Source organism: Loxodonta africana, chromosome 19 (genome assembly GCF_030014295.1).
Source record: "Loxodonta africana isolate mLoxAfr1 chromosome 19, mLoxAfr1.hap2, whole genome shotgun sequence".
NCBI classification, from domain to species: domain Eukaryota; kingdom Metazoa; phylum Chordata; class Mammalia; order Proboscidea; family Elephantidae; genus Loxodonta; species Loxodonta africana.
The window spans coordinates 31424003-31439267 of NC_087360.1; the positions used below are offsets into that span (position 1 = coordinate 31424003).

Sequence of the window (15265 nt, forward strand, 5' to 3'; positions counted from 1 at the left end):
AGGGTGTCTTAGGGCCACGGTCTTGGGGGTTCTCCCAGTCTCTGTCAGACCTGAGAGTCTGGTCTTTTTTGTGAATCTGATTTTTTGTTCTACATTTTTCTCCTGCTCTGTAGGGGACCCTCTGTTGTGATCTCAGTCAGAACTGTTGATACTGGTAGCGGGGCACCATCTAGTTCTTCTGGTCTCAGGGTCATATAGGCTGTGGTTCATGTGGTCCATTAGTCCTTTGGACTAATTCCTCCCTTGAGTCTTTGGTTTTCTTCATTCTCCTTTGCTTTGGACAGGAAGAGGCCAATAGTTGTATCTTAAATGGCCGCTCACAAGCTTTTAAGACCCCATAGGCTAGTTACCAAAGTAGGATATAGAACATTGTCTTTACAAACTATGTTGTGCCAATTGACGTAGATATCCCTCAAGTCTGTGGTTCTTTGCCTTGCTGTGAGGTGTCTGGTTATGTCTAAGAGGTTTCCCTGACCGTGCTCCTTATATGCTCTACTGTCTATATTATTATATGAGGAGGACCCACAGTCATGTATGTAGAAATATCCACCACTAAACCTGTACCTGCTGGCGGGTGTGCTCCCTTACACCCTCCCACACCTCTTGGCATATCTATCTACCTGTGTATTCAATGGCTGATTTTCCAGAAGTAGATCACCAGGCCTTTCTTCCAAGGTGTCTCTGGGTAGATTCAAATGGCCAGTATTTGGTTAGCAGCCAAGCACACTGTCAATTTGCACCACCCAGGTACTCCCTCTCCCTTGGATTAAAAAAAAAAAACAAAACAAAAACCCATTGCCGTTAAGTAGATTCCGACTCATAGTGACCCTATAGAACAGAGTAGAACTTCCCCATAGGGTTTCCAAGGGGTGCCTGGTGGATTTGAACTGCCACCCTTTTGGTTAGCAGTCGAGCTTTTAACCACTGCACCACCAAGGTTCCTCTCCCTTGGATAAAAAAAAAAAAGTTAAAAAAAAAATTTTTTTTTTGATAGGAAGGATAAAATAAATAAAAATAATACCTCATGGAGCTGTTATAAGGATTTAATAAAATAATCTGCTTAGCTCAGAGCCTGGCACATGGTAAGGGCTCAAGATGTATTACTCTTTAAGCCTCAGTTTCCCTAGCTGTAAAATGGGACAATAGCCTCTGCCTTGGTGTGACCCTCTCCAGATTTTTTTCCTCTGACACTGTCACACAGAAGTCACACTCTCCCACATGGCCTAGCTATAAGATGTAAATAGCCTGAATAAGTAGCTGCCTTAGAGAGCCACTGGACCAGTAGCAGATTTCATGTGAGCAAGAAATAAGCATTTTGTGCTAACTGACTGAGAGTTTGTTACTGCAGCATAACATACCCTAACCTGACTAATACATCAAGGTTAAAAGAATAATAGCTCAGGTAACATTTATTATGCCCTTTCTCGGTGCTACTAGAGTTCCTGAATAGTGGAAATGGTTAAGTGCTCAGCTGCTAACAAAGAGTTTGGCAGTAAAACCCACCCACAGGGGCCTCAGAAGAAAGTCCTGGTGGTCTACTTCCAAAAACTCCACCACTGAAAACACCATGAAGCACGGGCCACCGCGAGGCAGCATCCATGCAGTGGCAACTTGTTTGGTTTGTTCCTTCTGAGGTGCTGGGCATGGTGCTAAGACCTTCACACAGAATCAGGCTCCGAGGAAGAGTCACCTGAATGAGGTCCCACAGCTAGTTAGCAGTAAAGCTGGGATTTGAACTCAGATCTGTCTGAAGGGAGAGCCAAGCTCTTAACCGTACTGAGCTAATTTTACAGGCACCCCTTTTTTCCCCAATCAAGAAAGAACAGCCAGGAATACCGTTAAATGTAAGTTAAAAAAAATTAAATCGTTTGACAAATGTTACAATTTTTTCACTCTTGGTAATATCTTACGTAGGTTCTAAATCTAATCCTTTCCATAAACCACAAAACAAACAAACCCATTGCCCTGGAGTGACCCTATAGGGCAGAGTAGAACTGTCCCATAGGGTTTTCTAGGCTTTGAATCTTTAAATCTTTATGGAAGCTGACATCTTTCACCCTCAGAGTGGCTGGTGGGTTTGAACCACTGACCTTTCGGTTAGCAGCTAAGCCCCCAGTGTTCCTTTCCCTGGAGGAGGGCAATCCAAAGGGGTTGCTCTGGCCTAGAAAAGCCACTCTCATGTATCATGTATCGTGGGCTCAAATTCATGCATCAAGGTGGCTGTCATTTATAGTCCAGCCCTTACGATGAATGTTTGATGAGTCAAATGGGATGATGAGCACTTAGGATCCAAGAAATGGATTCCAGCTTATGCCAGGAGATTTGTGCCAACTCCTAAAAGGGTGAGTTTCCTCAAAAGCCCCGGGGACCCTGAACTCAGGCCGGCTGAGCAGACTCCTTTACGAGCAAGAACCCATGAAATGAGAGTGGTGTCCAGTGGGATCACCAACAGCCACCACATTACAGACCTTGAGTTCTTCCCAACTCAGTTTACTCATCTATGGAATGAAAGGTTAAATAATACTCCTTGCCTCTTTCAGACTGTTGTTACGGAGAAAAATAAAAAGGAATTTGTATTAGTTACTGATTGTTGTTGTTGCTGGATGCTGTCAAGCTAGTTCCAACCCATAGTGACCCTATTGTACAACATAGCCTGGTCCTGTGCCATCCTCACAATTATTGTTATGCTTGAGTCCATTGTTGCAGCCACTGTGTCAATCCATCTCAACAAGGGTCTTCCTCTTTTTCACTGACCCTCTACTTTACCAAGCATGATGTCCTTCTCCAAGGACTAATCCCACCTGATGACATGTCCAAAGATGTGAGACAGAGTCTCGCCATCCTCGGTTCTAAGGAGCATTCTGGTTGTACTTCTTCCAAGTTACTGATTTGTGCGGAATAAATTACCCAAAAACTGAGTGGCTTAAAATGTTGTTGTTGGGTGCCGTTGAGTCAATTTTCAACTCATAGTGACCCCATGTGACAGAGTAGAACTGCCCCATGGGTTTCCTAGACTGTAATCTTGATGAAAGCAGATCACTAGGTCTTTCTCCAGAGGAGCCATGGGGTAGGTTCAAACTGCCAACCTTTCAGTTAGCAGCTGAGTGCTTAACCATTGCGCTACCAGGGCTCTTACAAAAGAAAAAAAAATCCTGTTGCCATCGAGTCAATTCTGGCTCATAGCGACCATATAGCACAGAGTAGAACTGCCCCATAGGGTTTCCAAGGAATGGTTGGTGGATTCGAACTGCCGACCTTTTGGTTAGTAGCTGGGCACTTAACCACTGCACCATTAGGGCTCCAACCAGGGCTTCTTAGTGGCGGAAAATAGCCAGCCTTTATTATCTCATATAGATCCTGGGGTTCAGAGATCTGGGAGCACTTAGCTGAGTGGTTCTGGCTCAGGGTCAAGCTGTTGGCTAAGGGTGCAGTCTCCTCAGAAGAGTGGAGGATCTGCTTCCAACCTCACTTAGGAGGTTGTTGGCAGTCTTCATTCTCTCTACAGCAGCCGGCTGGAGGCTTCAGTTCCTTGCCACAGGGCCTCTCTGTGGGACTGCCTGAGTGTCTTCAAGACATGGCTGCAGGCTTCCCCCAAAGCGAGTGCAACAAGAAAGGAAAAGGATGACCAAGATGGAAGCTGTATTGTGTTTTATAACTTAATCTCAGAAGGGACATCATCACCTTGGCTGTGTTCTATTGGTCTCACAGACCAACCTGGTACAGTGCAGGAGGGGACTACCCAGAGTGTAAATATCAGAAGGTAGGATCCTTGGGGCCATCTTGGAAGCTGTTGATTCCTTTTTGGGGGGGTGGGGGTGGGAGGTGGAGTCATTTAATCAGTGACCTCAGATACATTCACAGTGTTGTGTAACCATCAGCACTATCTATTTCCAAAACTTCCTTGTCAATTATTAAGCACTAAATAAATGATGATGATAGCTAACATTTACTGTGATTCTACTATGTGTTAACTGTATTCAATCTTCACAACCATGGAGGGAGGTAATATTATTAGCCCCATTTTACAGAAGAGGAAACTGAGGCACAGAGAGATTAAGCAACCTACCTAAGGTCACGTAGCAAGTGAGAGGTAGATCCAGGATTCAAACCCACAGCTCTCTGAGTCCACAACTCACTCTCTTAACCAACAGTGGTATGCTGGAGCTGGCCTGTATTGGCTTCCCAGAGCCAATTGTTATAAATTATCATGAATTTTTGTGAGCCAGTTGGTAAACACAGCCATGATCAAAATTAAATTATACAAGCTGAAAATTAAATAAGATATATATATATTTTAAAAAGGTAATCAGCATTTCAAACCCATCATTTTCTAATTATCTTGCTATCTCTTACTACTATTTATGCTCTTGGGTCATTTACGTCTATTGTATCTGCATGGTGGAAATACTAATGTAATAGTGATCTATTGCGTATTTTTCCCAGCTCTCTGTTCAGCAACAGGTGGTTGGTAGCTTGAAATTGGCCATGGTGGGAATATTTACACCATGGAAATTGGCAAACACTACAAATCAGGGCTTTTTCCCCAAAGACCCAGTGGTTAAACTTTTACCAGTACACCAGTATATTATTTCTTCTCATAAGGAATTATCATGATTACTTCTTGCTGAAGACCCCATTCTTCATGAAATCCAAAAATACAACATTCCCGTGATATGTATCAATCCAGATTTCCTTCCTGAAGTTTCTGGCTTCCTGGTTGGGAAGCAAAAGGCATTTGTCTGAACAAAACATCTGAGATTTGCAAACGCTGAAAAGAGGGAGAGAAAGCAGGAGTAACAAAGGAGCCCGGAGATCAGAAAGAGGGAAATGAGCTTCTTTGAAACTCACAGACCTCTCAGAAACCCAAACAACAAGTTCACACATAGACCCCACCCCTGCAAATGGGAAACGGCCCAAATATCCCAAAAGAGGGTTAATAAATTATGAAGCACGCTAACAGTAGCATGTCACATAGCCATTAAAAATAGTGTTTACTAAAGGCAGGAGCAAAGATCTGACGATCTGCTCCCATAAAGATTACAGCCTAGGAAATCCCATAGGGCAGTTTTACTCTGTCTTATAGTATAGGGTAACTATGAGTCGGAATCAACCAGACAGCACACAACAACGACAACAAGGACATGTAATAGAATCCCTGGACAGTGCTCGGCTGCCAACCAAAAGGTTGGAGGTTCCAGTCTACCCCTATGCACCTCAGAAGAAAGTCCTGGTGACCTACTTTTGAAAAATCAGCCATTGAAAACCCTACGGAGCACAGTTCTCATCTGACAGGCACAGGGTCGCCATGAGTCGGAAACGACCTGGTAACAACTGGTTTTAAAGACATACAATACAGTAAAAAAATAAAAAAATTTTCTTTTAAGGATATAAAGAGACAGCAGGTGGGCAGTTTTATTTGAGAGAGGGAAGAAAAAAGGCTAGAAGGAAATGCATTTGAATGCCACGGCGTTGTTTATCTGTGCTAGAATAATGGGTAACTTTTGTTTTCTCCTTTAAGCTTTTCTATGTTTTTCTAATATAAAATGAGCACATCCCATTTTTTTTAGCTGGGGTGAGGAGAGAGGAGAGGGACATTATTTAACACGAACAGACCCCTGTGGAGCCGCCAGGCCCTTTGCTGGCTGTATTCCATTCTGCATGTCACTCCAGGTCTCTCCCAGAGGCGCCTACTCTGGGCCCAGCCTTTGGCCCCAGCTGAATCCATAAAGGAGCCATTGTTCACTGGGTGACATCACTCTGCAGACAGGACGGTGAAAAGGAGACCTGAAACGGGGTGCGGCCAGCCCAAAAGAAAGCCGCCGTCCTGCCTGCCCATCCACACCGCGGCTGAGGCTGCAACGTCATCACATTGGCCTTTGGGGCTAGGTTGTTGAAGTCCAGCATGCCAACTCCATGCCCCAAGGTGCGGCTGGGGCCCGGGCCCCTGGCAGGAGTCAGACGAGCTCCGGCAGGCAGCACTTGGTGCAGACAGGAAGGGACAGAAGAGGGGGCCATGGCAGCTGGGCCCCACTCCTATGATGCCCCAGTCTCCAGGAGAAATGTAACAATCTGTGCATGGCATACAGTAGGTGCTTAATAAATGGCAGCTGCGGTTATTGTTCCACTGTTACTTCCTAACACCCCTTTCTTCACACAGTGGCCAAAGGGAAGTTTTAAAAACAGATTCATTGATAGCACTCCCTTGCTTAAAAACAGCAAGCTCCAATACTTATACAATATTTTAGCTCCAGTACTAAAATCTAATGTCTTTACACAGCCTGGCCCCTGCCCACCTCCCTGAACTCATTTTCTAGTCTCTCCCACTCACTCCTCTGCCACAGCCACCCTGGCCTCCTTGTTGTCCCTCAAACACAACAGCCACTGTCTTGCCTCAGGGCCTTTGCAATCGCTATTCTCTCTGCCACAGTGTTCTTTCCCCCACACGTTCTCAAGGCTCATTCCCTCATTCCATTTAGGCCTCTGCTAAAATGTCACCTCCTGAGAAGACTTTCCTGACCACATTTCCTAAAATACACTCCTACCAGTCCCCATGCCCTTATACACTTTTTTTCGTCAGAGCCCAAACAATTACCTGAGGCTATCTGGTTCATTCATTAGTTAACTTATTTGTTTATTGCGTCTACCTGTTCCTGTGAGCCCTGTGAGGGGAGAGACCCAGTCTGTCTCATCTCCACTAGCACAGTACCTGGCACAGAGAAGGCACTCGATAAAAAATTCTTGACCGAATGAATAGCTTTTATTACCAATGTATCTCAAAGTTTCCATCCTGCCTCATTATGAGGAAAGAGTTGCAGACAGCTCTGGGTTGGAATCTTAGTGTCAATTCTTAGAAGGTGTGTGTCAGGGCCAAGTCACTTATCCTCCCTGGGACTCGGTTTACCTATCTATGACACAGTAATGGTGGACATAAGAACAAAGGGGAGCACAGACTTCAGGACAACAGATGGTAAACACTTGGTGGGCCCCTCTGATGTACCAGGCACTGTTCTAGGCGTAGGTGAAACCAAGAGGAACCAGGCTCTGGTTCTAAAACCCCAGCTCTCACAGCCCTGACATTCTATTGAAGAAGATTGAGAATAAGTAAGTCAAGAAGTCAAATGAAATAAGTACAGAGTGAGACAAGTACCAGGAAGAAATTAGCAGAGGGCCAGGGTAGAGGGAAACACGACCGGGGTTGCACCTTAGCCTGGGCTGTTGGGAGCCCCTCTGCGGAGGGGACATGGATTGATGCGAAGAAAGAGGGAAGAGGATTCCAGGCAGAGGGACGGTAAGTGCAAAGGCCCTGAGGCTAGAAGGAGCCTATGGTGACTGATGAGGAACAAGGAGGCAAGGGTGGCAGGAACAGGGTGGGCGAGGGGGCAGGTGGTGGGGACGGAGGTCAGAGAGAGGCAGGGCTGAGTGCACAGGGCCTGGCAGGCAGCGGGAAAAAGCATGGGCTTTCGAAGCACTGGGAGAGGCTGGGGATGACCTGCTCTCTGGGGCTACAGGATAGAGAAGGGACCAGAGGGGTAGTACCCAGGGTTGAAGCCAGGAGGCCCATGTGGAGGGGATGACGCATTGAACGTTGGCCCCCGAAAAGATATGTCCAAGCCCTAACCCCTGGAGCCTATGAATGTGACCTCATTTGGAAAACGGGTCTTTGTAGATTTAATTAAGAAGCCGTGGTAGTGAAACAGTTAAGCACTTGGCTGCTAACCGACAGGCTGATGGTTCAAACCTACCCAGTGGCTCCATGGGAGAAAGAGCTGGTGATCTGCTTCTGTAAAACTTACAACCTAGAAAACCCTATGGGACAGTTCTACTCTGTCACATGAGGTTGCTATGATTGGAAAATTGACTCAATGGCGTACAACAACAATACAGATAAAGTGCTCAGATGTCATTAAGTTACGGATCTCGAGGAGGTGATCTTGGGTTACGTGGGTGGGCCCTAAATCCGATGACAGGTGTTCTTAAAAGGGACAGAAGAGAAGACACAGACACAAGGGAGAAGGCCATGTGAAGACAGAGGCAGAGACTGGAGTGATGCAGCCACAAGACAAGGAATGCCTGGAGTCTCTCAAAGCTGGAAGAGGCGAGGAACAGATTCTTCGCTACAGAGAACAAAGGTACACTCAGTCCTCCACATCCTTGCATTTCACAACTGCAGATTCAACTAAATGTGGATTGAAAATATTTGGGGGGAAAAAAGTTCCAAAAAGCAAAGCTTCAATTTGTCGCATGCTGAGCCCTACGCTAAATCCACGCCAATGAAGTGATGTGTCGGCATCCCCTGCTGCAGCCCGCCACCACCTCACAGATCCTGTCTCTCTCCAGAACTTCTTGTTGGAGCATTGCTTGCATCGTCTGGTTCGTTGGTTACTTGTGTCACGTACAGCCTTTGCTTCTGTGAAAAAAATGGCTCCTAAAAAGCAAGGAAGGGGTCAAAGCAATCTCTCCAAAGCTAAATATGAGGGGGTTGAGGAGAAAGAGAGGAAGGAGTCTCAGGCTAGTGAGGGATGGCTGGCTAGCTCTGGAAAGCGCTACAGTCTGAAGAACTTTAAGATCACGTGAGAATCGGCATCAGCTGATGCCCAGGCAGTATCAGCGTCCCCAGAAAAGCAAAAAACTCAAAGCAGAGAAAGGTTACCTTCCTGAGCAAGTCTTCAATTGGGAGGAAACAACTACTTGCACAACATTTATATTGTATTAGGTACATTGGAAATAATCTAGAGATGATTTAAAGCATACAGGAGGATGAACGTAGGTTATATGCAAATGTTATGCCATTTTATATAAGGGACTCGAGCATCTGAGGACTTTGGTATCCTGAGGGTGGGGGTGTCCTGGAACCAATCCCCCGTGGATATCAAGGGACAAATGTTTGTTGTCTTAAGCTGGCATGCTGTGATAACTTGTAAAGGCAGCCTGAGGAATCAAACACAGAGGGGGTAGTGGCTGAGCATGGGACTTCCGAAGATGTCACAAACATCCCTTTCCTTTCATATTCTCTCCCACTTGCTCCTAGGGAGTGGAGTGTGCATGGGGGTGGGGGAGTGGGCGGAGGATGCTGAGCCCTGCTGAATATTTTAAGCATCCATTTCAATCCATAACTGACAGAACCAAATACTCCCACTCAGCTTTCAGCTGGGGACTGAACTCACAGCCCAGGTGCCAATGCTTCAACAGAGAAGCCCTGAAGCAGAGCCCTGGCGGGCCCCAGCAGCAGACACGCCTGGGAGTCTCCGCCCCACCACTTCCTCGCCATGGGGCCCCAGTTTGTTACTTCAGCTCTCTGAAGTAGCTTCAGAGTTCTCATCCAAGGGACAGGCTCCTGCCTCCTCTCTCAGGGGCAGCTGTGGGGATTCAAGGAGACCAGTTCCTGGCAAGTAGGAGGTGCTCAATATATGTTGGGTTGCTCTCTCCTTCCCCCACTTAAGTCATTGAGAGAACGCTCCAGCTACAATTATACTCCTCCAAACCAGTGGCTGTCGAGTCAACTCTGATTCCTAGCGACCCCATGTGTGTCGGAGTAGAACTGTGCTCCATAGGATTTTCAATGGCTGATTTTTCAAAAGTAGATCACCAGGCCTTTCTTCTGAGGCACCTCTGGGTGAACGTGAACCACCAATCTTTAGGTTGTCAGGTCGAGTGTGTTAACTGTTTGCACCACCCAGGAACATTATGTCTGTCTATCTAGGCAGGGGGCCTCACATTTGCAGAATCTGAACCCCCTCAAAAGCAATGTGGAATGAGCACTCATTAAGCGCCTCCTGCATGCCCAAACTGTGGGGGTTCTTAGTCAACTCTATCCCACTGAATCCTCATAACCACTGACACACAAGTCCAAATGGAATCGCCATTGTACAGATGAGGACACTGAGGCCGAAAAAGTCGACTTAGCTTGCCCAAAGCCACTCAGCCAGCACGTGGTGGAGCTAAGGCTCTACCCCAAGTTTGTTCAGTTGCAACGCCTGGGGCACAGCATCCTGCAACCCAGGAAACCCAGGAGGCATCCACTTCCACCTGTATTTCAGCCTCCAGCCTCAGTGGCATTCCCACTGTTCCCGGGTAATGGAATTTTCTGTCGGACCTCTCTAACTGGAGCCCACTTTTAGTCTGCTCGGCTAAACTCGCAGTGTCGGGCTTCTTTCTTGGGCGCATGCTGGGCTATGGCAAGAACTTGCCTCTTCCTGCCTTTGTAGCTTGGAGACAATGCGTTTGTTTTCTCTCTTTCCCCCCCTTTTCTTCCTTGGCGGCGGAGGCAGGCTATTACCAAATTATTTAAAGGCTGGCTTTAGAAAACATTTCAGGGCACGCCTTTGAGGATTACTTTATGGCTGTGATAGATTTCTTCTACACTACTCTGAGTAAATAAAGCCTGAGGCAGGATTCGGACCAAATGGATTATTTAGATAAATCACGTAGGAGTACAAGGTCTTAAAGCAGAAAATTCTGCACCTGCCCTCCTCCCGGGACCCCAGCCACAGATACTGCATCTGTAATCGTCTGTGGCTTCAAAAATTTTCCTCCCATAAAGCAAATATTTAAGTGAAGTCCCTGAGTAAAAGGGGCGGGTGTGGATTTTCCAGTTCACTGGGAATCTTTGGAGGAATGGTTTGAAAGACAAAGGCTTGGTTGTCACAATAATGACAACAGCTAATTTTTGAGGCATGCACACCACATGCTAAGCACCATCATATGCGTGGCACATTTATCAGTATATCCATGATAAATCGCTATCATTCCCATTTCACAGACGAGAAAACTGAGACACAGAGAGGGGAAGAGTCTACCTGAGGTTGAACAGCTGGCAAGTGGCAGAGCCAGGATTTGAACCTGTACTTGTCTCTGCAGTAGTGCGTGTGTATGCATCCAACTCTGCTCTGTGGTACCCACTCACAGAGTCAGAACATCAGAGCACCCAACAGAAGGAAGGAATTTGGAAGCATGCGCCTACTACGTGCCTGGTACTGTGTTAGGTGCTCATGTCAACCTTATAGCCACCCCTGGTTCTCCCCATTTGACAGAGAAAGAGACTGAGGCTTGAGATTGGGGCAAACCCCCTGGCCAGGACATGGGAGAATCTGATTCAAGCTCTCAACTCCAATGCTAGTGGATGTCAGGCACACAGTAGATGCCAAATAGGTGCTTTTTTGAGCTCAATGCGAAGAAATCTAGAGCTCAAACTTATGCAACATGTAGTTAACACTGTTCTAGGCACTGAGATACAATTGTGAACAAAGGAGACAACTGCCCTGCATGGCCTGACTTCATTCACTCATTCATTCAACAAGCGGTAGGCACGTCCTGTCGGCAGCACTGACATGTTACACATGGGCAACAAGGCCAGGGGACTCGAGCCAATGCCCAGGGTCACACAGCTCCTGGGGATGGGGCAGGGGGATAAACAAAGCCTGGATGTCTCCAAACCCCAGGCCCTTAATTGCTCTGCCATGAGAGAAAGAGACAGAGAGGGACAGAGACAAGGGGATAAAAAGAGGGAGACAGATACACACAGATACAGAGAGACAGACAGAGAGAAGACAAGGAGAGAGACACATACAGACAGATATAGAAAGAATACACAGAAGGCTTTCTCTCCCTGGGCCCAGTCATGCCTTCCAGTGATTGGGTTGGGGGTCTGTCTCAAAATTTGGGCCTCACTAATTAATGCAGGTCCACAAAGAAGCAGAGACCCATAAGAGAAGGAGACGTCATGCCAACCAGACACATGTAGTGTTCAAGTGCTCAGCTCTGACTCGGGCTTGTGTCCTATTGCCCTCGTTGCTGTGTGAGCCAGGTGGAGTCGTGGCACCTCCCTGGGCCAGTTGAGAGGATGCCAAGTCCCTATACCTTGCAGGGCAGTTGTGAGCTCTCAGTGACCTCAAGTGCACAGGGGGCCAGCTCGGGCCTGATGTACCCCAGGGCTCCCTCCCTAAAGGCTGGGTGTCCCCACTATGGCCACTGGCCCTTGTCATAAATATAAACCCCAGGAAGGAGCAGCCTTAGCCCTTCACCCAGCCTTGGACAGTCTGCAAATTGGGTCAACACAGCCAGGTAGCAGGGCTCTTCTATGTGAAAACACAAGGTCCTCCCTTTAAGTCCTGGTCAAGGCATGTGTCTCCCTGAAGTTATCAGGAGGTCTGGAGAAATCCTTCAGCCAGGAGCTGGAAAGAGCCCTGCATAGGGTCAGAACCCTGTGCTCTGGCCTCAGCTCCACTGCTTCCTCACTGTGCTTCCCCAGGCTGGCACCCTTCCCTCTCTGGGCCGGTCCTCACCACTCCAAATCATCACTAATATCCTTGGGATTGATTCTGCACTGTCCCCTGGAGGGACATAGGCCCAGTTTTGAATCATGAGCTGCTGGTCCACCCTGGCCCCTCGAGTCCGAACGAGCCTGCCTCAGGGAGACTTGGTAGAACCCCAGGACCCAACCCAAGGCCTCTCGCCTTGGCCCCCACACACCAAGCCCAGCTCAAGGTTCCTGAGGCACCGGGCTAACACAGCTACCACCTTGGGTCCTCTAAGGCTCTTTCCTTGGGTAACCTGACAAGACCTTGCTTTTGCTCAATGACAAAATGACAAAAGCCACAACTCAAGTTAAACACGACAGGGACACCTGGTCATCCCGGGAGGGTAGGGGGGAGATGAAACAGGTGCCCTCTAATCCTGCCTAAAAATAGGGGAGGACAGCACGTGGTCAGGGGCTGGAGCAACCACACTTACAATAGACCAACTGGCAAAGCAGCCAGCCCTGCTCCCGTGTCAGCCCGTTGATACAGACAGTGAATCCAGTGTACACTCCTTTCACCTTCAGGAGAAGGAACAATTGCGTGGTTGGGGAAATGGCCACTCTGCACCTCTGTCTCCGGCGCAGACACAGGAAGCAGTTGAGCTTTTATGGACCATTACCCTGGACAAGGCGGCTTCCCTTGGTGAGGTCTCTGGGATCCCCTCCCTGGGAAGCACTGCAGGGGAGGGGTTGTTACCACTGTTTTAATATTTAGAAAATAAAATAAGCTTACAATATCTGGTGCCTCTGAATCTGTCTGCCTTTTCCTCAGGGAAGAAAACCTCTGTTGGCTGCGAGTGGAGAACCGGCGGAACGATTCCCGACTCCGGGAAGCCAGGTGTCGGAAGGAGGAGGTGCGCTTGAAGGGGGTCCGGCTGGCCGGCTCCCTGCTTGTCCGGTCGTGGGCCACAGTCGTAGTCACTAAATTGAGAGCCTCCTGGAACGACCTCCTCACCGTCCCCATCCACTGGGTCATGTGGGTTTGGGCCACTGTGAGTTTGTCTCCGAGGTAATCCATGGGGACAGGCAGAAAGGGAGGAAGGAGGTGAGAGGGGAGAAAAGCAATTAAAACGTCAGTGTCCTCTCCCGTCTTCCTAACACTTTATGCTCATAGAAGTTATGGGCTTGCCTGGAGAGAAGACCCAGCTGTGGTCTTCAGCCAAACCAGAGGGGAAATAAACATTGCAGAGAAAGCAGCCGGTGTGGATCCCAGGTCTCACACAGAATTAGAAGGTGGCTCAGTGTCGGGTGAGGAGTCCCCTGGAGTTGTAAAGTAAACACATTGGGCGGTCCAATCTTCAGGTCCAAGTGCTCGCCAGGCAGACCGGTCGTGACGAGGAATGGTGGGAGGAATCGAGTGGTCACAATTGCTCCAGGGCGTGACAGTCCCTGTGCAGCAGGGCAGGGAGAGGCACCAGCCCTGGGCCCCCTGGTCCCCACTTCCCTGCAGGCCAGGTGTCCCTCCAAAGCACACACTGGAAGCCCCCTGCCCGGCTGCCCACCGCTGGGCCCTGCTCACCTGACCCATGCAGGTTTCCCGTCCTCCGAGATTCCAAACCTGTCGGCTGCAGGCATCTAGCTCATTTCCGGAGGCAGCCACCAGGGCCCCCAGGTCCCTTGGCGGAGCGGCCCAGATGACATCAGTCCCTGGCTTAGTGAGGGGCTTCACAGCCCAGGAATGCAGGAGGGGCCTTGGCAGGGTGGCCGCCCAGGGCGCTGACGTCCGCCCTAATTTTTTTTTTTCCGTTTCCCCAAGTCCCAACTCGCTCACCCTTTCCGCAGGGCTGCCAGGGACTTCACGTGCCTGACAGTTACCCGCCCCAGTGGCCTGGCCACAGGCGCACAAGGAAATGCAGCTACACGTGTGGGCGCGTGTGGGCGCCTGTGCATGTATGTGGGAGACCCAGCCCGCGTGCAAAGCCCAGGGAAGGTTACAATAGCGGAGACTGGTTCTGCCTCTTGGGTTACAGGCAGCGGCTCGGGACTTCTGGCGGCTGTCAGTCTGTCTCCCTCTCGTGGCCAGTTTCTCTGTCTGTTTTTCTCAGCCTCTCTCCCCGCCCTCTCCCTCTTGGCGGTCCCTCTCCAGCCCTCTCCTCCCACTCCCTTTCTTGCCTTTCCAGCCTCCTTCCCCACTCTCTCTCCCTGGAAGGCAATACCAAGCCAGGTGAAATAGCCCCTGCAGGTCCTCCAAGGAAGGATGGGGCGGGCTGTGTTGCCTGCCCGGGTTGCCATGGCAACCCCAGGGCACAGTATCTGCCCCATCCTGGGCTGGCAGGCTTGGCTGGGGAGCCCTGAGAATGATTCCTGGTTTACAGTGGGTCACATGAGCTCTCTGAGTTTTAACCCTTATGGAGCTGGAATAGTTGGACGTGGGGAGACGGACACATGACAGTAGATCCTGAAGACTGGAGGGGGTGCAAGAGGCGGGTTGTCTGAATGGCAGTAGCTGCAGCTGGATCTGGGAGGGAAAAACACTTGTTGAGTTCTCACAGAGGAGCTCCCTCCTTCCAACAGGGATCCACGCCCCCATTTTGCTGTTGTTAGGTATCCTCAAATCAATTTAGACTCACAGCAACCCCATGTAACAGACAGAATTGGCCCCATAGGGTCTTCTTGGCTGTCATCTTTACGGGAGCAGCTCACCAGGTCTTTCTCTTGCAGAGCCACTGGGTGGGTTGGAATTGCCAACCTTTGTTAGCAGTACAGCACTTAACCTTTGTGCCAGCAGGGCTCCCCCATTTTGCAGATGAGGAAATGCAGACTCAGAGAGGTAGATTCACGTGCCCAAGGTCACACAGCAAGGACACCCCCAGGCATGGACTTTGTTGCCTTCCCACTGTTTTCTCGATCTAACACAGCGCCTGGCCCAGAGTTGAAGTTCAATAAATATTTACTGTTCGAACATGGAGTCTGGGACACAAATCGGCCTGATCACGTCCCATCCCCTGTGCTTTCCGTCACACCCAGGTT

The 15265-nt window shown here is 49.0% G+C and overlaps 1 protein-coding gene across 4 annotated transcripts in view; it reads right to left on the reverse strand.

Annotated features, from left to right (window-relative positions):
• Positions 1 to 15265, reverse strand: part of KIAA1671 (KIAA1671 ortholog) — a 181322-nt gene that overhangs the window by 75258 nt on the left and 90799 nt on the right. The window contains exon 2 of one of the 4 annotated variants that reach the window (XM_064272531.1): positions 13029 to 14753. The exons of the other annotated variants lie outside the window; for them this stretch is intronic. Within the exon in view, the coding sequence (XP_064128601.1) occupies positions 13029 to 13313 (285 nt within the window). The 5' untranslated portion in view covers positions 13314 to 14753. The remainder of the gene's footprint in view (positions 1 to 13028; positions 14754 to 15265) is intronic. 4 annotated transcript variants of the gene reach the window in all.